This window comes from Urocitellus parryii, chromosome 2, assembly GCF_045843805.1.
Source record: "Urocitellus parryii isolate mUroPar1 chromosome 2, mUroPar1.hap1, whole genome shotgun sequence".
Classification (NCBI taxonomy): Eukaryota; Metazoa; Chordata; class Mammalia; order Rodentia; family Sciuridae; genus Urocitellus; species Urocitellus parryii.
The window spans coordinates 80,501,127-80,524,986 of record NC_135532.1 but is presented as its reverse complement, the minus strand read 5'-3'; the positions used below and the strand labels follow the sequence as shown (position 1 = coordinate 80,524,986).

Below are 23,860 nucleotides of genomic sequence, written 5' to 3'. Positions count from 1 at the left end.
CATCTCTGATAGCAAGGGCCATGGAAAAGAGGAAATGCCTTTGTATTTTTAAATAGGATAGGACAAATTGCTTTTCTCCTTTATAATCCTTTCATTAATATATTTGCCTAAATAAATTACATAAAAGGTTCTTGCTTATTTACAAAATATATTTTGAATTATTAAGGGTTTGGTATCCTAGAGCTTCTCAGACTTTTTACACTCTTAAAAGTGAAGTACCCCAAAGAGCTTTAGTTTAGCTTATGTTTAACCATAGCTATTATTATTTGCTTTATTAAAAATTCAAACTAACTTTGAAAAATAATTTATTAATTCATTTTTTTAAAAAACCAGAGCCTTTGCATAGTAAAGGCATAGTTATAACATTTTAATGAACAAATAAACATTTGTTTTTGAAAACAAAAAATATTTTTGTGAGAAGAGTAACATTGTTTTACTTTCTTTTTTGTTTCCTTTGTATTTTTACAAATCTCTAAAGTCTGGCTAAATAGAAGACAATAGATTTTCTTGTCTCATTTGCATTCAGTTGGTATTCCATATCATGTGGCCTTATACATTTGAGACAGTGAGACTGGAAAAGGCAGGTACTGTGTTTATACTATGAAAGCAGTTTTGCTCTCACAGACAAATGGCAGGATCTTAGGAACCTTTAGTGATCTCCAGCCACACTTAAGAGATATGTCTTTGAGCAGACCTCCACTACTACAGAATAGCATAAGAGCTGGGTTAAGTTAGTATTATTTAATAGCAATTTATTTCAAGTATAAATTTAAATACTCATTATTTTTGGTTAAATAATAAGATATAAGAAATAAGAAATATGAATATACTGCTTATAAGAAATAAGCAGTATATTCATATTTGCCAAAAAGTTTCCCTAGTAGAATTTAAAAAACAAAAAGTATGTGTGTGTTGGGTGCTAATTTGCAGTTATAGGTTGAATACACTAGTTAGTTAGATATGATGACTTAGACAAAAATCCAAATAAAGACCAATTAAAAAAGAAAGCTAGTTTGCTGAATTCCAACCGTTATATTATAGTTTCTTACCTTCTTTTGTATTTTGAAAATATTATGCACAAGCATAATATTGTAGTTCTGCGGTATGTATTTTAAAATACATGGAACAAGGTTATCCACCCTGAGCATTAATCGCCTAATATTTTTTGTTTTAAATCAGAGAAATGATGACTAAAACACTATCAAGATCAAAGAGATAATTGTAACTAAAATCTAAAACTATTGCCTGCCTCATCTGACAGGAATTGTTTTGATAGGGATCCAAGTTCACTTCTTTGTATTATTCACTGAACTGAAAGTAGATCCCACTCCAGCAGTTTTTGAAAAGGTGAAAAACTTGTCGGCAGTACTGGAAACAACTCCACCAAATCTGAACAGCTGTCTAGACAAACCAGACAGCTGCTCCTGTCAGCTGTGAACTACCACATGCAAATAACTTTTGAATTTGAAAATTAACCCTTTTTCACTTTGTTATTTTAGCAGTTTTATTTGTGCCTTTTCATTTAAAAGTTTATAAACAATTTAATTTTGTAATAATTTTGTCACAAAAATCATAATGGCTCACTTTTCTATTTAATTCGATTTTTGTTAAATTCAGTTTCACTTATGTGAATTCATTGCCTAATTTAAAGCACTTTTCCAGTGTACATCACTATTATGGTAGATTTGAATAGATATACATAAATATACTCTCACATGAGGTCAAGACTAATTTGTTGATTACATCTGAAATTTGGAGTATTTTTGGTTGCGTTGTGCCCCTCAGAAATTTATAAACGTCTTGACTTTTCTTTCTCCATAAGGTCTTAGGGAAAAATCCCAGTCTTACTAGGTTTTCCTCCTGCTTTGTTTGGTTGTTTTTTTTTGACAGATTCTACCTGATCTTGCTTATGGTCTTTTCTTTCTTTGTTCATTGCATAAATATTGGTGTTCATATCTTAGTTTCCAACTTTGCTGACTTTATACACTTTCTTGGGGCTATTGCTTCCACGAGTAGGACTTTAGGCACCATTTCACTGATGACTCCTAAATCTATATTCAGCACTGGCTGCTTCAGATTCCCAGAGCTTCGTAATCCCGAGTGCTTACTGGATATTTCAGTTTGGATGGACCACAGACTTCTCACATTTAACATGTTCCAGTAGAATTTGTCATCTTACTAACTTGCTTTCTTGTCTTGATGAATAGCCTCACTCTTAACTGCTCTGGAAGTCCTGCTAGACATGCTCTCTCTTATCCCTCACTTCTTTCCCTTATTCAGGTGATGAATTCAGTTTTTAATTGAAATACAAGTTTGTGTGTAAGGAAACTCTTTTTGTAGTGTGGACATTGGAAGAAGGGCAAGAATATATAAGAATTGTTTATCATGAATTTTATGATATTTTGGGAAAAATAAATTAAGCTTGCACAATATAGGCAGATAGTAAAAGATAGTAAACTTTACATTGTCAAGGACAGTTAATTTTATATTATCAACATTAGGTAGTTCATTGAAGATATTTTTTCAGTTCCTTACTAATAGACCAGCAGTGATCAACCATCTGTCTCAGTGGGTAGAGGAGCTTGTAAGCAGGGTTTCTCTTGCTCCAGACTACATTGTAGCTGTTGGTAGAATGTATCCTTGCACACCACACTTGAATTTATAGTTTATTGATAAAGAGCATATCAAAATGTTGTATTCAAGTTCATAAACTAGACAGTGTATATTTGAATTTATATATTTTGTCTTGAATTTACTGTATAAAACATATAATACAATGGACTATAGCTTGAAGAATATTTGTATTTTAGACCTGGGATTGGTGAACTTTTTCTATTATTGGGCCAAATAATAAATATTTTAGGCTTTTGCACATCATATGGTCACACTCCACTCTTCATTATAGCACAGAAGTGGCCCAAGGTAATAAATAAACAAACGTGGCCAAGTGTTCCATTTAAACTTTATTGATAATCATTAAAATATGAATTTTGTATAATTTTCACAGGTTATGAAATATATTATTTTGATTTTTTTCTTTATTACATATACATGAAAAAACTAGTTGCAACCTCGTGATCATACAAAAACCATGGGTGGTGGTTTTCCAAGTCCCATTCTAGACCAAAGAGTATAACACATTTTAAGCATGTCAATAGATTAACTTTGTAATATTTAGAGTTGTCATGGTGTTTTAAATTTCTTGACTAGAACAGTAGGAAGTTCAGTGATTAAGTATTTCTGGAATCAACCAGTGAATAATGAGTTATTGTGTTCACTGTGACCGGCATTCTACCAGTGAATATTTAAAAGAAATATTCTAACGTCAAGTAATTTATAAATTATTTTTAGAGCCAAAGTAATATAACCTGAAATAATAAATGTTCAGCTCTGAGTATTTACAAAGTTGAGAGTTTGTGTAGGAAAGAAAAGAGTTACACTAGTGTGGACATTGGAAGAAGGGCAATGGTTATAGAAAATGGTCATAGTAAATATCAGGTGGGCTTAGATGAATAGTTGCCATATAATTCTTCACTGAATATTTTTTGTTTATTTATTTTTCATATCATAGAATGAAACCTTTAATATCTGAGAATATTAATAATACCATAAAATTAGAATGCAATATTTGGGGAGCATTTCCTTTCATATGGAACATTGTATAAGCGTTTCACATTAGTATTGCACAATAGAAATCAAATCAAGATGCGATTTTAAATGGATTTTTAAATACATTCTGCTGTCATGTATGACTAAAAAAAATAAAAATAAAAAAATAAATGGATTAATGTATAATTTAAATGAAATTTGTATTTAAAAAAATTTTAGTATTATATAAAGCAGTGATGTAGGATAAAATGAGATTCAAACAAATTGTAAGCAGTTTCAGAATTAATGAAAGCATAGACTCAAGTTGTTTGAATGAATGAATGAATGTAAGGGATTGAATGGTATATTGATTTTCTAAATTTTCGACTGTTTACTTCCACTAAAGCAGCATCTATATACTCTTGATTGAACTTGTCGCTAACTTTAGCAAGAAGCTGTAGTGAGACATAGTTAGCATAATACAGATGACTGTCGTTGTTGCTGTTTTTAGAATAAGCAGTATGTCTGACTGGCTGGCATCTGTTTCTCTCTTTGTCATAACATGCTGGAGACGATTCAATTTTCAAAATGTAGGTAGCCCTCAGTTAAAAATTAATTGATAGGTTTAAAATCATGGGCTATAATGTCAGATGGACTGAGGGGCAATTTTCAAATTAGTTTAATTCAGGGGTTAATTTTCTGGAAATAATCAGCTACAGTGAATTTTTCTCTTACCTCATTCGGCATGGTAGACACGTGACCCTTACAAAAGAAGAATTTGTTTTTATGGATTAGTAATTCTTTCTAACAGGTACATCGAAAAATCAGAGAAGATTCAGATATGGCACAAGATTCTTTACAGTGCCTTGCCCAGTTAGCTTCTCTTCATGGACCCATCTTCCCAGATGAAGGATCACAAGTTGATTATCTAGCACACTTCATTGAGGGATTGCTGAATACTATCAATGGGTAGGTATATTTACCCTTTATAACTGAAAAGGGAACTTTCCGAGTTTTCCTTGTGTTTAACAGTGAAGGAAAAAAGAAAGTAGTGGTTTTTTCCTCCGTTTTGTATTTTGAAGTGAAACCATGTGGCTAATTTGGAATTAATACACAGAGATATACTTTTTAAAATGAGTAAGTGATAATACTTGCATGTTTGGAAATGAGTTGTAACTTTTCTTCTACTACCACTTAATAATAATCCTCATTACTTGGTTTATAGAATTGAAATAGAAGATTCTGAAGCTGTAGGAATCTCCAGCATTATCAGCAACCTGATAACTGTGTTCCCTCGAAATGTTTTAACTGCCATTCCCAATGAACTTTTCTCCTCCTTTGTTAACTGCCTCACACACCTCACTTGTTCTTTTGGGCGAAGTGCTGCATTGGAAGAAGTGGTGAGTGACTATTGTAAAATAAATTGTGTCCTTTTTTCATGAGGAAATTTATGCTGTCTTTGTAACGTTTTCTTATGACATGTAATTATTTTAAGTGAGTGGTAGTAGCTGTTGTTAAGTTACGAATTTGTTCATATATGTAAGTTGGCAACATGTGTTTGGAAACGTGACATTTAAAATTTGGGGGTTCAAAACAGGTGAAAGTTATTGGTCTTAAGATTTTAATTTTGAGATAATTGGAATTCATTACTTCTATTAAAAGTTTTGTGAAAACCCCATTTCACAATTTAGCAGGGTAAGCTTTGTTGTATATGGTGTGATTATGTGTAATTTTATATGTATATGTATTTATTTTGATAATTTTTATTTTGGATTTTTGGGAAATTATGTAAACATGATGCAGTTCAAATTGTAGCCATGCTTATTTTGATTAGATGCTTCTCATTATTTTTTGGTAGAAAGGTTTAATAATATAATTTGGTAGGATCTAATTTACATTAAAATTAAGACTAATAATACTAATGATAATTTTTAGCACAGATTTTTAGATGTACATTTTCAAGTTTATATTTAAATTTAGAACACACGTACTAAAACCCTTGAATACACAGCTGCTTTTATAAGTTACTGTGAATAGCTACATTAATCATGGAAAATAATAGATTTTTTTCCCTACAAAAGTTATTGTTGAGATTCTCTTTCATGAATCAAAATGTGAGTCTTTTAAAAGATTATAAAATTAAAAACAGTATTTGTAGATATCTGTTAGGATTTTATGTTAAATTCCAAGTAGTTTTGGTGGAACTCTGGCACTGTGTCGGCTTTTTGAATCCCTTCAGAGGTCTTCAGAAAATGAAGAACTTGGAAATGATTGTGTTTATGTAATTGGGCACTTTAGTGATTTGATGAGAGGAAAGTAGCTGGGTCAGAAAAGGATTTATCTGAGGAAAACATTTAAGTAGTAGAGGAATAGAAGGTTAAAGCCATCATACGTGGGGTTTAAATTTCCTAGGGAAGTAATTTTATGTTCTAAACGTGAAAGCCCATAGAAAATTTAAGTATTCAAGTGTTACTCAAACTCTTCTCAAATGATCCCAGATTATGAACTGGTTAGGTCTCATTTAACATGGCTTTTGTACTTTTCCCTCTTGGTTTATTTTCTCCCCTAAGCCAGGTAGATTGAAGATTTAGCATGTTGATCAGATATTTAGAAACATAGCTACCTTTTAGTTTCTGTTTGTTTAAGAGCAGTCCTAACATTTCAAAGAATTGCTAAAGATATATGACATTACTGGTTTGCAAATTTTACATTGAGAATTTATTTATTTTAAGCAGGAGGCCCTCAACTTGACAATTTTTCTGTCAAGTTTTAACATAGAAGTATTGGGGTATAGAAAGCCTATACAAACTTTCAGAGAAGCAGGTACATCTTCTGCTTGTTTCACAAGAGGGCATGCTCTGATGTGCCTCATAGGTTTCATTTAAGTAAAGTGTTGTATTTTTAAATGTTTTAATTATTTTAATTGATGTATTTATATTTAATGGTTATTTTAAAAAGTAATTGGTCACCCATTATAAAGAACAGAGGGTAACAGTTTGTTTAAAGCTTTTTAATTGTGGAAGCCACATTGGGAGGTTTGGTGAAGCTGACGTCTGAGGGGGTAGTAGCCCTTGCACAGTGACTTGAATGAAGACTAAACAAATCCTCCTAAATGTCATTTCAGCTTCAGTGTTTTATTGTCTGGGGAATATATAGCTAATACTAAAAGTTCATGAACAAATCCAGTCAAATCAGATTGAACTTTCTGGACAGACTGTATTATCTTTTGTTTCCTTGGTCACCCCCTGGTTGCATTATTAGTTCATAACACGTAGTAGTTGTCCTGAGCTGGAAAAGTGTATGAGGGAATGATTGTTTAAGGAAATTTTGGGACATGAATTCATTTAAAAAAAAAAAAAAGGATCCAGTGTGTTATTGAAAGATCATGAAATTTGGTGGGAGAGACAATACAGCTGAGTAGTTGTAAAGTGCAGGATTTTGGGCAAGCTGCTTCCCCTTTTCTGAATTTGTTCTCATTGGTAAAGTCAGAATGATAATTCCTTCTGATATTTTATGGCATGGATTAACTTTATGAAAGTTCCTGTGTAGTATGCACACTGAAATGTAGAATAATAATTTTTTTAAAATGAACCTTTAAGATGGTTGATGCTCTGTATTTTATGTACTGTTACTATGTAAGACTGATTTTTATTTTGTACAAACCAATAATTTTTTTGTAATTTCAATTTTAAAAGACTTTTTTGTTTGTCTTTAATATTGAAAGAGCTTCTTTTCTGTAAGAAAACATGTTTTGCAGATAGACTTGCTTTATTATAACACTTTTTTTCAGAACTGCTATTTCTTTAGGAATAATGCTAGATTCTGTTTTTCTAAGCAAATCTTATCTTTGATAGTAACTATATTGCTATACCAAAAGGGGAAAAAAGAATATTTTCATAGGAAGAAAATTTTTGATACTGGTGTGTTTTTGAAATATGTCCTTGCTTAGTGACTTTTGCCTTTGCGCGAACATTATATTTATGACTGTCATTTGACCTGCAGTAAACTGAGAATCAAAAAAAGTTCCCGTCTTTAGCCAAGTTGTTCTGTTAAAGTTTCTTGGTATTTCCTGAGATTTCATGATGCCTCATAAAAATGTTTTTTATTACATCCCCAAGTCTAATTATTATCTGTTTCTGGACCGAGGAAGTGAGAATGATTGTAGAGAGGAAACAGTGTTGTCTTGAAGATTAGAATTCTAATAATTGTGCATTTTAATATACCAACTATATCAAAATATTTATTATATTAGTACATGCATTTGTATTAGTTTAGTGAAATTTGAGGAAGATATGACCTGAACGCTATATCAGTTGCTTTCTTGATTTATTTTATCTGTAGAGTATTTTTAGTTCATTTCACAAGTAGGATCATCAGAGAGGCCATGCAACAGATTGAATAAAATGTCATGACAGCAATGTGTTCTGTGTATGTATTTTGATGTGTGTGTAAAGGGAGGTGTGATGGTAGATATTACTTTATGAAGGAAGAACTTTACATTTGGTTTTAGTACATTTATAACCTAATCTCAGGACCAACAAGATAAGGTAGAAAAGGAAAAGAATTTAATAAACTTGTTAGGAAGTTCCTTAAAGAGTGCAATGCAGTAGAATAATTTAGCGAGTGAGGGCATTTAAAGGTCAGCATTCTTGATTCAAAATCTACTCTTGTCTTGTTCATTGGGTGATCACTTTGTGGAGACAAGATATGATGAAAATGAATATAGTAAAGCTAAATTACAGATTGAGAAGATTAAGAGAAATCTTGGCATTTCCATGATAAGAAAAAAATATTTAATTAATCAATTTATTTATTTGTCTGTTTTTGTGGTGCTGGTGATTGAACTCAGGGCCTCACACATGGTAGGCATACCTCTACCATTGAACTGCATGCCCAGCCCTTATTTTCTAGAATGGTGATGTTAGTACAGTGTAACTGTGTTAAATAATTTGCATCTTCTCTCATGAAAGAAAAGCTTTTTTGAGAATCCCTACCAACATCCCTTGCTCAGTGGTTCTGATAGCTACTATTTGATGATACTAGAGAGAGCAAGTGACTGTCCAGACTCTCTTCACCTGCATGCATTTCTCTAGCATAAAAGATCATAGGAAAAATGGAAATGAGATGCATGAGTATTTTTTAAATCTTATACATTGAAAGTACATTTCTTTATAATAATAACAACCATAGTTTTAGCTCTATGATGATATTTGGAAAAAACTGGTTACCATTATACCTTAGTATAAAATACACTTACTATAAGAAGTGTCAATAAGAATTATGTTAATGTTTTATTTTATTGTGGTTGGATTATAATTTTACTATTCAATGTTTTGTGATTTGGTTATAACTCAGTTCTGATTGTTTATATAACCAGTGTTTAAATTTTACAGAATTCTTGTACTTGAGATAGTGTATGATAGATTTAGAATAAAGCTTATTTACTGAGATAATATTGTTCCATGCAACATCCCTGTTAGTGTTTATAATGCTAGCATTAGAAACATAAATATGAACATGAAACCTGTGGATCCAGTTCAAAAATGAATGCTAGAGTGCAGTGAAAAAGATTGCCCTTCAATCCATTGTAAGTCAAAGGAGTTCCCCAGATGTCAACCCATTAGGAATACTTAGGTTAATTTGGTTTCAGAAATATGTGTTAACAGCTACTATGTGCCAGGTGTGATGTATAATATGTATGCATTACTTTGCATTAAGAATTTTGAAATTCAGGGGTGGGATGTAGCTCAATTATGGAATACTTGCCTAGCATGTGCAAGCCTTGGATTCTACCAAGCATTGCAAAATCAAAAAACAAAAAATGCAAAGAGCATTTACAAAGGAAGAAAGTATGTTAACCAGAGTAAAACATTTAAAAACTTGTTCTGTAAATTAAAACTTGTTCATGTTTTTGTAGAGGTAAGTTTTTTTTTTTTTTTAAATTAAGTGATCTGTCTATAGGATTCTACTGACAGCTGCAATACTTGTCTATTAAATCAATTTCTCTTGGGGGATTTCAGAAGCCAAGAATACTGTCAGCTACATAGGTACTCTGAAGTTATGTTAATTTTGTTAAGGACTAGCTAGAAAAACCAATATAATTAGATAATGGATTGATTTCAAAGGTTTCTAGATTCTTACTTTTTTAAATAGAGGGATCCATTTATCACTCTTCTGTCACTTTTGTCTATTAACATATTTATCTAAAATGACACTATATTAGGCAAGAATCTAAAATACTTACAGCAAAGGAGTAACAGTATAAACAAGCATGGCTCTTTCATTTGATTGTTCATAAGTCCTTGTTAATGTTTTATACTATGCAGTGCAAATATTTTTTTGTGTGATTTGTCATTGAGTTTGGTGACTGTGCTATAACCTGTAAATTTTCACCTTTTTGAAATATTTCATCATACAAAGTGTAAATTTTATATATTATGCTATTATGAAGAGTAATAGAATAAACAATTCTGTATCAGTCATCCAGATTTTTAAAATGATATATTGATAGAGCCTGAAGTTTTATCCCCATCCTGTTTATTGTAAGCAAGTTTTATTGCATAACTTGTTTCTGCCAGATGATTTTTCTGTTAGTGAACTTCCCAGCCTGTGTTCTTTTAACATTATCCCAGTTTCTTCCATCTGTGGTAGTTGAATTTGATTTTCATGCTCAAATTCTTAAAAACTATAACACAGCAGTAGCCTCAGGTTGGAAATATGGAACCCAGAGTTCCACAAGGCTAAGGAGCTTCTTAAGTTTTTTTTCCTTTAATAAAATTTCTCATCCATCTCATTGCTTGCTCGCTCGAGCGTGCGCTCGCTCGCGCTCTCTCTCTCTCTCTCTCTCTCTCTCTCTCTCTCTCTCTCTCTCTCTACTGGAGTTTGGAACCCAAGGCCTCACACATGCTACCTAAGCACTCTACTTCTAAATTACATCACTGTCCTTTTTTATTTTGAGACTGGATTTCACTAAGTTGCCCAGGCGTGTCTCAAATTTGTGATCTTCCTGCTTCAGCCTCCTGAGTAGCTAGGATTATAGGCTTGTACAATCATATAGGCAAATCATACTTTTCTTGCATAACCCTTGTTATGTAAATGTGAAAATAATTTGGGGTTGAGGAATATAGCTCAGTGGTAGAGCTTGCCTAGCATATGTGAGACCCTGGGTTCAATCCTCAGCACCAGAGAGAGAGGAAGATGATAGGAAAGTAAGATTTAATGATTGAGAGAAAGAGATTTTCAAATTCATGGAGAAGATTTGGTTATTTGCTGTTTGTGGGAAAAAATGTAGTGGGAAGAATTATAGCAGATATCTACTGGGAACCATAGTTCCATCATTGCTAGGAATAGATTTGGAGTTGTTTTCAATATAAGAACCAAACTTTTAACTCCTTTGGTATAATATTTATCTTGTATGCTTTTACAGTGCCTAATATTAGATTTATGTAGATGGATAAAAATATAAAGACATATCGTAGTGCAATTCTAGGTTCATAGCACGATCTGAGTGAAAATACTGAGTTCCATATTCCCCCAGTAGCAATGTGCACAGCTTCCTCCCCATCAACCTCCCTCCATCACTATCCCTCCTCAGAGTGTGGTACATTTTTTAGAGTTAATGAACCTGTACTGACACATCATTATCGTCCAGAGTCCTTTGTATATCCATGAGAGTTTATTCTTGGTGTTGTAAATTCTATGGGTTTGGATAAATATATATTATGTCCACCAGTGTAGTATCATACAGAATAGTTTCATTGCCTTAAAAATCAAATCCTCAGGCCTGTAATCCCAGTGGCTTGGGAGGCTGAGGCAGGAGAATCATGAGTTCAAAGCCAGCTTCAGCAAAAGTGAGGTACTAAGCAAATCAGTGAGACGCTGTCTCTAAATAAATACAAAGTAGGGGTTGGGGATGTGGCTCAGTGGTCAGGTGCCCCTGAGTTCAATCTCCAGTACCAAAAAAAAAAAAAATCAGGTCCTCAGTGTTTCACTTATACATCCCACCCTACCACCTTAGCCCCTGACAACCACTAATCTTTTCACTGTTTCTAAAATGTCTAGAGTGTTATATAATTAGAATCATACAACAACGTTAATTTTAATCTCTGAAATTCAGTATGTCAAGGGTGGGGGACAGATTGACATACTGAAAATTTTCTTTCAAAAGCTTTGTTTGGCAACATTTTCACAAAAATATTAACCACTGCTTTTGAATTATATATTCAACATAATTACCAAAGCATAAAAACAGGATTTTTTCCCCCTGTGTCTGAAGGGCTGCATATAACTTCTTATGCACTTGCAAGTTAATTATGGGCATTGAAAGAGAAGTGCTGATATCATATTTTGATTACCTTCTCTACCCTCCATTTCCAAATGGAGTAAAGTGGGGTCAAGTAGTCTCATAAGCTCTAAGCCCCTCTCCAAAGCCTTTCTGGCAGCAGGCCTGACAATACCGGGTGCATGAGCACATAGTGTCTAGCTTGGTCTCCTTAGTCATCTCTGTGCACGTGCTGCTGGCTTCACTGCTGGGTTTTGGCCAGAGTGGCTATGGAGCAGGGCCAAAGGATTATGAAAAAGAGCTAGGTTAGGTTTCAGTTCTCTGTGATTACACTGGAAGATCTAGTAGCCAATTGTCATCAACCACATTTCTCACACTTTGCCTGATGAGTTACTTGTACTGGTATTCACAGGTTACCAGAATTTTTTTTTTTAGGGGTCCATAGTTTTTATTTTAAATTGCCATCCAATGAGTAGGAACTTTTAGAGTCTACCTGTGGTTTTCTCTTTTGCTTGTATCGGGGCTTTATAGAAGGAATTGTTGAAAACTCTTTTACTACTGATAGAAAGCTGTATAAGACTTTTATGTTTTTATTTAAAATTTTCAATGTATCAACTATGATAACATGTATTTGATACATACTAAAAAACAACAAAAAGTTCTTAGAAAATGGTCCTTTTCTTGTCCTTTTGAAATGTAGGTCAGAGGATGCTGTTCGGAAGTTCCCGTTAAGATATGTTATCAGTCTGTTTATTTTGGCAAGATAAACTGTTAAGACCTAACAAATGATGTCTGTGAAGCACATGCTTTGTTAAGTATATAAACAGGCCACAGATGTTTCTATGGGAAGAAAGTATTTTATTCATCTGTGTTCCAGTATTCAGCTCTTAGCATTTCATACATTTTTGTTGAAGGATAAAACCACCTTCTCCCACTACTAACAACAGATCAAGTACTGTGCTTAGGTGTTTTAGTATTCTTTTTGATTATTCTATATGTATTCTGTCATTCATCCTCAATCATATGTGACTTTATGATGACATATACAACATATATGTAGTTCTAAAATGTAGTAAAATAGCTACAACCCACAACTCAACTGGAGCATTTGGAGTACCTGATGCTTGATACTATTAGCTTGTTATATTCAAGGTTCATCTCCCTCATTGTTCCCCTACTCTACTCCCAACAGCAGAGATGACTGACTACTGGTCTGAAGTCTTATCATTTCTTTCCTTTAAAGTTTTTAATCATATATATGTATTCCTATAACTATATCATTGAATATTATACTACAGTTTATCCATTGTCTTATAAATGAATTTTTGAGTTCCCCACCTTTGTCATTATAGTGTTGCTATAAATATTCTTTTATATTTTTGAAAGTTTTTCTTTTTCCTTTTCTTTTATGTGTGTGTGTGTGTGTGTGTGTGTGTGTGTGTGTGTGTCTGCGCGAGTGTTTGGGAACTGAACCCAGAGGCTCACACATTCTAGTCAAGTGTGGGTTACATCCCCAGCCCTTTTGAGAATTTTCAGTTTTCAATCGGGGATTGAACTCGGGGACACTTGACATTTGAGCCACATCCCCAGCCCCATTTTGTATTTTATTTAGAGACAGGGTCTCACTGAGTTGCTTAATGCCTCACTTTTGCTGCGGCTGGCTTTGAACTCATGATCCTCCTAACTCAGCTTCCTGAGCCACTGGGATTACAGGTGTGCACCAGTGTGCCTGGTCCTTTTGAGAATTTTTCTAAGGTTTAAATTTAGGAGTGAAATTTTTGGATTTTAGGGTATGTAAATGTTCACTTTTATAAGGTAGTGTCAAAGTATTTACTGAAGTAATTGGGTCTATATATACATGTTAATGAGTGGTGTGTATGAGTTTTCTTTGATCCATTTCCTCTCCAGCATTAAACACTAAACAAGTTAAAATAGAGTCTTTGCTTTCTCAAAGACTAATAATATTAAGTTTTGTAGATGCAATTCTTGTGATTCCTCTTTCAAAATGCTTGTTCCTGTCCACTGCTGTTTTTGATTTGTTGTTTCTAATGCTGTTGTTTATGTAGTATCAAGGTTTTAAAACCGAGGCTTTGTGCATTTTAGGCAAGTGCTCTATGATTAAGTATATCCCCAGCCCTCCAATTGACCATATTCCTGTTGAGTTGTTGATCTTAATGATTTGTACAGTTTTTTTTAATGTTCTGTGTACTAATTTTTTGTTGGTTTTGTGTTGCAGATCTGTTCCCCTGTTTTGTTTCCCCCTTTCATTTTATGGTCTTTTCTCTTAATTTGGAATAAGTTTAGATTTATAGCAGAGTTGCAAAGATACAGAACAGAAGAGAGTTTCCACATATCTTGTACCTAGTTTTCCCCTAATATTACTCTTACATAACCATAGTATTTTTGTACTATAAATTAACATTGATATATTTTTGGTATTAAACTACAGACTTATTTGGATTTCACCAATATCCTCTTTTGTTCCAGAATACCATGTTGCTTTGTGGTATCTTGTGATGAACACATTCTCATCTTACCATAGTTGAGATGATGATGATTTCCTTTGTGATTTTAGTTCTTTTGTTAGACCTTACCTCTTGTGTTTTCTTCTAAATATTTCATATTTTGCCTTTCATTATATTATCATCTTAGAACTGAAGTAGAAATCCAGTTTAATTTTTTTACATGGATAACAGGATTTTCCAGCACATTTATTGAATAGTACTTTATTTCTCTTTCTTTTTTTTTTAATTTTTGGGAGGGGGGGTACCAGGTATTGAACTCAGGGGCACTTAACCACTGAGCCACATCCCCAGGCCTATTTTCTATTTTATTCAAAGACAGGGTTTCATTGAGTTGCTTAGTGACTTGGTAAGCTGCTTTGAACTCATGATCCTCCTGCCTCTGCCTCCTGAGCCACTAGGATTATAGGCATGCTCCACCACTCATGGCAGTACTTTATTTCTTGATGATCTACAGGGCCACAGCTATAACATACCTAGTTTTCATGTATAAGTGGGTATTTCTGTTTATTTCTGTACTTTTGTATAACAGTCCTAACAGGAAGTCTGGCTAGGTGGTAGACAAGTTATATCACCTCATTTTTTTCCATCAGAAGAGTCTTGAATATATTTGGTCCTCTGTTCTTCCATGTAAATATTCAGTTCAGCAAGTTGAATTGTGGTTACTATTGTAATGAATTTTTACAAAGAGTGAGCATCTTTACAGTATTAACTTTCTCTGTTCATGATTGTGGCATTTCTTTATATTATTTTTGGTCTTATTTATTCCACAAAGGAACAAATATTTTTTAAGAACTCATTTTTGTTGGTATCATGTCATATCTTTTGTAAGCTTTATTTTCCAGATTACTTCTGGCATAAGACATGCAGTTAGCATTTGTATATTGAGATGTTTAGTAACATTTCAGAATTTTTATTGATTCTAATACCCACCCCCACCCCCACCTCCCCGCCACACACAAACACACACTGGGGATTGAATCCAGAGGTACTTTACCACAGAACTATATTCCTAAAAAATACGGGTACCAGAAATTGAAATCAGGGGCACTCGACAACTGAGCCACATACCCAGCCCTATTTTGTATTTTATTTAGAGACAGGGTCTCACTGAGTTGCTTAGCATCTCGCTATTGCTGAAACTGCCTTTGAATTCTTGATTTTAGGATTCTTCTGCCTCAGCCTCCTAAGCTGCTGGGATTGCAGACACATGCCACTGCCTGGCTCCTACCCCATTTTTATTTATTATTTTGAGACAAGTTCTTGCTTAGTGGCTGAGGTCTCACTAAGTTCCTGAAGCTGACCTCAAACTAATGATCCTCCTACATCAGCCTCCTGAGTTGTTGGGATTATAGGCACACCACTACTGTACCCAGCTGATAGTTTGTCTTCAGAGTATTTGATTTTCTATGGATGATGATATCTGCTCTGAATAATGAGAATTTGCTTTTTTCTTTTCAATCTTTATAATTTGTATTTCTGTTATTGTTTATTTTTTCCTCCTTGTATACTGATGAAAACAAGTGGTAATAGAAGATGCCTTTTCTGTTTCATCATTAAGAACAATGTTTGCTGTAGGATGTTGAGCTGTCTTTTGTGGGAATTGATATTAATTAAAAGCTTATCTGCATAATCTATTAATGTGGTAAATTATATATCTAGATTTTTCTTTTCTTTTTTTAAATTTTTAACTAATTTTTTTTAGTTATAGATGGACATAATATCTTCATTTTGCTTATTTATTTTTAAATATTTATTTTTTACTTGTAGTTGGACACAATACTTTTATTTTTATTTATTTATTTTCATGTGGTGCTGAGGATTGAACCCAGGGCCTCGCACATGCTAGGCAAGCGCTCTGCCACTGACCACAACCTCAGCCCTTTTTTTTTTTAAAGATTTATTTTGTAGTTGTAGTTGGACACAATATCTTTTTTTTCTTTTTTCATTTTGACAATATTAATTCTGCTTATCTGAGAACAAGGGAGATCTTTCCATCTTTTTCTTTCTTTTTTATATATATAATAGCAGAATGTATTATAACTCTTATTACATATATAGAGCTCAATTTTTCATATCTCTGGTTGTATACATAGTATACTCACACCAATTTGTGTCCTCATACATGTACTTTGGATAATAATGATCATCACATTCAACCATCATTAATTACCCCATACCCCCTCCCTTCCCCTCCCACTCCTCTGCCCTATCTAGAGTTCATCTATTCCTCCCATGCTCCCCCTCCTTATCCGACTATGAATCAGCTTCCTGATATCAAAGAAAACATTTGACATTTGGGTTTTTGGGAATGGCTAACTTCACTTAGCATTATCTTCTCTAACTCCATCCATTTACCTGCAAATGCCATGATTTTATTCTCTTGTATTGCTGAGTAATATTCCATTGTGTATATATGCCTCATTTTTTTATCCATTCATTTACAGTATCTTTATTTTATTTATTTATTTTTACGTGGTGCTGAGGCTCGAACCCAAGGCCCCACATGCTCTAGGCAAGTGCTCTATGGCTGAGCCACAACCCCAGCCCATATGTCTAGATTTTTCTGATGTCAAAAATTACCTTGCCTTTCTGATCTGAGTCCAACTTGATCATGATGTGTCATTTTTTTTTAATGCACTGTTGGATTTGCTTAGTATCAGAGTGAAACCAGCTTCTCATGTTACTCTCGGACTCATCTCTTTCTATCAGTTTTTATAAAATTGGTTGTTTTGTTTTTGTTTGGTTCTGAGTAGTTTAGTAGGTCTCACCCATAAATCCACTGATTTTTTTCTTTTTGGGAAAAGTAAAAAAAAAAAAAAATTGTAGAAGCACACAATACCTTTATTTTATTTATTTTTATGTGGCCCTGAGAATCAAACCCAGTGCTTCACACATGCTAGGCAAACACTCTACCACTTTTCTTCTTTGGGGGAAAAATTTAACTAAATTTTTCAAGTGGTTAGATATGGGAATATTCATTTTTTTTTCTTTTTATCCCTTGATCCAATTTGCCAAGACAGATTTTTGTAGAAATTTGTCAATTTCTTATAAGTTGTTAGTTTTCACTTTTATTTTGTTCTTCATGTTCATAATTTGAATTTCCTTACTAATGTTATGAAACTGGAAAAAGTAATTCAAGCAATTATGCAATGTTAAGATTATCCCCAAATTCCATCACATAGAATTGTTGTTTAAAATTTATTTATTTATTCTAATTTGTTATACATGATAGCAAAATGCATTTCAATTCATAGTACATATATAGAGAACAATTTTTCATGTTTCTGGCTGGAAACAAAGTACAGTCACACCATTCATGTCTTCATACATGTACTTAGGGTAATGATGTCCATCTCATTCCACCATGTTTCTTACCCCTTTGCCCCCACCCTTCCCCTCCTTCCCCTTTGCCCTATCTAATGTTCCTTCATTCCTCCCCTGCTCCCTCACCCCACCCGCAATCCTTATTATGTATCAGCATCCACATATCGGAGAAAACATTTGGCATTTGGTTTTTTGGAATTGGTTCACTTAGTATGATATTCTTCAACTCTCCATTTACCTGCAAATGCCATGATTTTATTCTCTTTCAATGCTGAATAATATTCCATTGTGTATATATACCACATTTTCTATATCCATTCACTGAAGGTCATCTAGGTTGGTTCCACAATTTAGCTGTTGTGAATTATGCTGCTATAAACATTGATGTGTTTGTATCACTGTAGTGTGCTGTTTTTAAGTCAGATATTTTTAAGTCCTTTGGGTATAAACTGAGGAGTGGGATAGCTGGGTCAAATGGTGGTTCCATTCTAAGTTTTCCAAGGAATCACCATACTTCTTTCCATATTGGTTGCATCAATTTGCAGTCCCACCAGCAATGTGTGAATGTGCCTTTTCTCCTGCATCCTCACCAACACTTATTGTTGTTTGTATTCTTAATAGCTGCCATTCTGACTGGAGTGAGATAAAATCTTTAGGTGTGGTTTTGATTTGCATTTTTCTAATTGCTAGCGATGATGAACAGTTTTTCATATATTTGTTGATTGATTGTGTATCCTCTTCTGAGAACTGTCCAGTTCCTTGACCCATCTATTGATTGGGTTATTTGGTTTTTTGGTGTTAAGATTTTTGAGTTCTTGATATGTCCTAGAGATTAGTGTGTAGTAAAAATTTGCTCCCAGGGCTGGGGATGTGGCTCAAGCGGTGGCGTGCTCGCCTGGCATGCGTGTGGCCCGGGTTCGATCCTCAGCACCACATACAAACAAAGATGTTGTGTCCACCAAATACTTAAATAAATAAATATTTAAAAAAAAAAATTTGCTCCCATTCTCTAGGCTCTCTATTCACCTCACAGATTGTTTCTTTTTCTGAGAAGAAGCTGGAATTGTGTTATCATTTGAGTGACAATCTTTCTTGGCATCTTTTGATTCACATGTAGGACTTTTAAAAATTCTAATTATGGAATTTTAATACTTGTTGAAAAAGCAAAAAACTAGATGTGAACCAAAATACTTGTAATTTCATCTTCTAACAGTTTTGATATACTTTTTTCTAGGTTTTAAAGCATAAATTAGACTTAAAATAATTGCTTTTCATTAATGTTATGAGCCATTTCTTATGTCCTTAACTGGTACACAGTGGAGAAATGGTTCAGTAAATCAATTTACTATTTATTCTACTATTTTAAGTAATGCTATAGCAAACTTTCTTTTATGTAAATCACCATGTGACTTTTCTGTTCAGTAGACATTCCTAAGGAAGTTAGTTTAATTTTTAGTTAATCCTTCAAGCATTTCCCCCCTCCATTAGGCTTCTTTCACAGCTGCTTTTCCATAAATCAGGCAATCTTTTTTGAAAGAGTGGTTAACTCTTAGAGAGAAGGACGGAAAGTAATTCTAGAACAGTTCAAACAATATTAGAAGTCTTTTTTTACAATTCTCTTTGTACCATATAAGACTTCTTTCTTGTAACTTACATAAAGAACACTTAAAATGAAATGGTCTTTTAAAACTTGCAAAATAGAATCAGGATAAAATCAAAACTAGAAGAAAAGAATAGCTCTGACACACTAGGCTATATTCTATGTGTGTTTACAAACTCTTGTCCTTGCACATTTGGCTTATTTGATACCACACATTCCTGGTATTTCTTCTGTGTCAGTGTTTTCCTTAAGCCCCTATGTGGGCTCTGTCTTTGTCCTTATTTTATTTTATTTTTATTTATTTGTTTGTGGTGCTGGGCATCAAACTAGGGCCCCTTGCATGCCAGATAAGCACTCTACCACTGGACTTGTACTCCCTCTTCTGTCCTTAGTTTTTTACCAACACCTTACTTTTAAGTGAATGCTCCTGGTTTTATGATTTTAAAATTAAATATATATAACTATGCCACATTTGTATTTCCAGCCCTCTTCCCTAGATTGCAGATATATATCAGTTAATTGAACATCTCACTTGATTTTTTTATTTACATCTTGCACTGAACATGTCCAAAAGAGAAACCTTCCTTTCCTTGTACATGTTATTTCATTTAGTCTTTAGCATTTTAGGAAATAGACCACCATCTTTCCAGATGCTCAAGATAAAATTTCAGATGCCACCTTTGCTTTCTCTTTTCCCTCTGACTTTCGGTTTCCTTCCTTCAAAGTCTTCACTCAGTCTGGCCAATTGTCAACATATCCCTGCTGGCCCAAGTCACCATCATACTTTGCAGTGCAGGCAGTGTGCTTTTCTTTTAAAGAGCTGTATCATGTGTTATCATCACTGTTTATAACATTGCAGTGGCTTTTTGCTGCAATTAGAAGAAAACCTAGTCTCCTTTCAAGTCTCTCTGAATCTGTTTTTTCCTGCCACCCCCATCCTCACCTCAGGTTCTTTCAAGACCTATCCCTATATACTCCAGGTCCACCAGCATTCTTTCTGTTGTGTGAAATTCCTAGCTTATTCCTCCCTCCTGGCTTTTGCAACTTTTAAAGGTAAAATGACTTTTTAGCAAATTAGCTCTGCCCAGGGAGATTTTGTACCACAAATAGCTCTATAAATTAGCCTGTTGATGTGGATCATCTCTCTTACCTGTTTCTCTGAAATTTCTCCCTTATTCTTAGTAGTTTAATTTTGGTATAAAACTTTAACCCCGAAACAGCAGTTCTTCATGAGTAAGAAAGAATGGGGAAAACGGAAATTAGGAATAGCAAGCTTAGTAATTTCACTAAGACTATGCGGAAAATTGTGTGTGTGTGTGTGTGTGTGTGTGTGTGTGTGTGTGTGTGTGTGTGTAACATCATGGGTTGGTTAATGTTTGAATCACTAGAGGTACAGTTGCATGGTACTCTTGTGGAAAGGCCCAGTCAAGCTGGCCAGACGTTTTAGCCTGGAGAGAGGTCTGGGTTATTCTCATTATTTCATCTACTTGTACCTTTTGATTTTTCTTCTATGAAGAGACAGTTTGATACTTCCCTAATAAGAGTTATCTTGTTAAGGAACGTCTGTGAAGTTCTGCTCACGTGTTGTTAAATCTGCTGATTAGGAGACATTCATTTTTATCATTCTTCATTTTTCCTAAAATCATTTAAAAATATTGGGCCAAGGCTGTGGCTCAGATGTAGAGGCCCTGGGTTCTAGCTCCAACATCATCCAAAAAAAAAAAAGGAAAAGAAAATAGGTAGGAAGTGCCCATTTTATCTTTTTATTCGAACAGTTTTTTCTTCTTTTTTTTTAAGTTGTAGTTGGACACAGTACCTTTATTTATCTTATTTGTATGTGATGCTGAGATCGAACCCAGGGCCTCACACATGCTAGGCAAGCCCTATACTGCTGAGCCACAACCCCAGGCCCACATTTTTTCTTCTTTACTTTAGAAAAATGTTAGTGACTCTTTTTGCTTGAAAATACATGCTCCAGGGCTGGGGTTCTGGCTCAGTGGTAGAGCGCTCGCCTAGCAAGTGCGAGGCGCTAGGTTCAATCCTCCGTAACACATAAAAATAAAGAAAGAAAGAAAGAAAGGTATTGTGTCCAACTACAACTAAAAAAAAAAGAAAATGCATGCAAAATGTCCTGAACAGGTAGTCTTCTAAAATAAACAGTAGTTTCATATTGCCTAACAATTATTTAGACTAAGTTAGAAAAAGTTTAACAATAAGAATCATCATTTTTTAAGGAACAACTTATAAACTGTGTGATTCTTTATGACGCCCATTTTCTTTCTCTGGATATTTGTTTTATGAATGTTCTTTTTTTTTTTAGCTTGATAAGGATGATATGGTATACATGGAAGCATATGATAAGTTGTTGGAGTCCTGGCTAACTTTGGTCCAAGATGACAAACATTTCCACAAAGGCTTTTTTACCCAACATGCAGTTCAAGTTTTTAATTCCTATATTCACTGCCACCTAGCTGCTCCAGATGGCACAAGGAATTTGGTAAGTTTTAAGCCGGGTGGTAATTAAGAATCATCATAGGCTGTTTCATCTTAAGTAGTATATAAAACTAGACATTTAAGATAGGCCCCCTGAGAAAATTTGCTGAGTGCAAAAGTGGCCCTTGTTGTGTAAATGAGTTCTTATATTGGCTGAGGGGGAGTGTGTTACTTATAGTTCTCTCCTTTCAGCTTTCATTTTCCTACCTCTGTCTTGCTAGTTGTGCAGTGCTAATGAATGATTTCTTATATCCAAAGGACCAGGAATGTGAAAAGATCATTTTATTGACAAGTGAAGTTCTCCAGTGTGGGAGGTGGGTTATGGGTATGAAGTTAGCTGTGTTTACTTTATGCACTGATGAGTGATATTTCTACATCTTTTTGTGTTGTGCCTCTCTTTTGATAACCACTAGAGCTGTTGCCATGGTTAGAAAGGAGTCCCTGGATAGCTGCACTGAAGGTTGACTTTGTCCAGCTCTTCTTTCCATATGCAGTTTTGAAGCTATTTTATAGGGCCTCAAATATTTCCTCAATTGTTTTTTTCTTTCACCTGTAATAGACTGCCAATGGTGTAGCCTCTCGTGAGGAAGAAGAAATAAGTGAACTTCAAGAAGATGATCGAGACCAGTTTTCTGATCAACTAGCCAGTGTAGGAATGCTAGGAAGAATTGCTGCAGAACACTGTATACCTCTTCTGACAAGGTACACACAGTCCAAAGAAACCCCATGGAGCAAATATTCTGTATTCACAATTCCCCGGAGAGCACTTAAAGTGTTTAAAGACTTTAAACACCCCCACCCCGTATCCCAGCACACTGGATCAATGGACAGAAACATACTCATGATTGCATTCTTTGGCTTATACATTTGGAGCCCAGGCACTACAGCATAGATGGCAGAGAGATTATGGAAAACATGGTATGAGAAACGATTTGACCCATATCGTAAAAAGTTGGAATAACCAGTTTTCAAATGCCTGTTGTATACCTTGATTGTTTGTAAAGCATTGTTTTCCTTCTGTGTCATAAATAGTAAATTAGATTCCTATGGTGCTATGACAACAATTGTGTACTATAATACTTTCGTATATTTGTTTTTGTGCTAACATCTTAATTTATATTATCTAGTATATGAAAGTTATAAATTGTTCTTCATCTTTGTGGATTGAACTTCATGAAGCTAATTGTTTTGTTTTTTCCTCTTTTTTAGTTTATTAGAAGAAAGAGTAACAAGACTCCATGGTCAGTTACAGCGACATCAGCAACAATTACTTGCTTCACCTGGTTCAAGCACCATTGATAACAAAATGCTTGATGATCTCTATGAAGATATTCACTGGCTTATTTTAGTTACAGGTTGGTTAGTTTTTCTTTTTAAAATGTAGTTGTCAACAGTTTAAGCTCTAAAAGAAGCTTGATATATTAAAAACAGTAGTTTATTTATAACATAGGACAAAATTTGGGTATAGTGTTATTTGCCACAGAGCTTTGGATTTTTTTTTTTTTTAAATACTGGCTAACATGTATTCATTGCCTATTGCACACCAAATGTTTCATGTGGATCTCATCATACTCTACCAAAATCGTACTGTTAAGTATTGTTACTGTTACCATCATCATCATTATCCTCATCAAACAGACGAAGAAGCTAAGAGTATAAGAAAGTAGACCAAGGTCACATTGCTATTAATTTTTGGAGCCAGAGTGCAAATGTAGACAGTCTGGCTTTTAGGATTTTCTTTCTTAACCACCATACTATTAGTGTTTATTTTAAATAATCAGGGAAAATTTTGACTTTTGGAAAGGCATTCTTTAATATTGATTTCTAGTATGAATAATAGAAATCATATTAACTTTATAGACAATATTACTGAAAATTATTAAAAGGTAGTGCATTAAAATGCCTACATGTCACTATGAATTATAAAATTGATAAAGAGAACATTTGTCCTTTGTATTTTTGAGGGTTGATAATCTGAGAAATTGAAAGTTTCTTCTCACCAACTTTAAATTAACAGATTAACAGTTATGATTTACTTTTACATCAATT

The 23,860-nt window shown here is 33.9% G+C and overlaps 1 protein-coding gene across 1 annotated transcript in view; it reads left to right on the top strand.

Annotated features, from left to right (window-relative positions):
- Positions 1 to 23,860, top strand: part of Xpo4 (exportin 4) — a 122,958-nt gene that overhangs the window by 74,902 nt on the left and 24,196 nt on the right. The window contains exons 8-12 of the mRNA XM_026394968.2: positions 4,400 to 4,557; positions 4,814 to 4,988; positions 21,639 to 21,815; positions 22,371 to 22,513; positions 23,021 to 23,166. Of these exons, the coding sequence (XP_026250753.2) occupies positions 4,400 to 4,557; positions 4,814 to 4,988; positions 21,639 to 21,815; positions 22,371 to 22,513; positions 23,021 to 23,166 (799 nt within the window). The remainder of the gene's footprint in view (positions 1 to 4,399; positions 4,558 to 4,813; positions 4,989 to 21,638; positions 21,816 to 22,370; positions 22,514 to 23,020; positions 23,167 to 23,860) is intronic.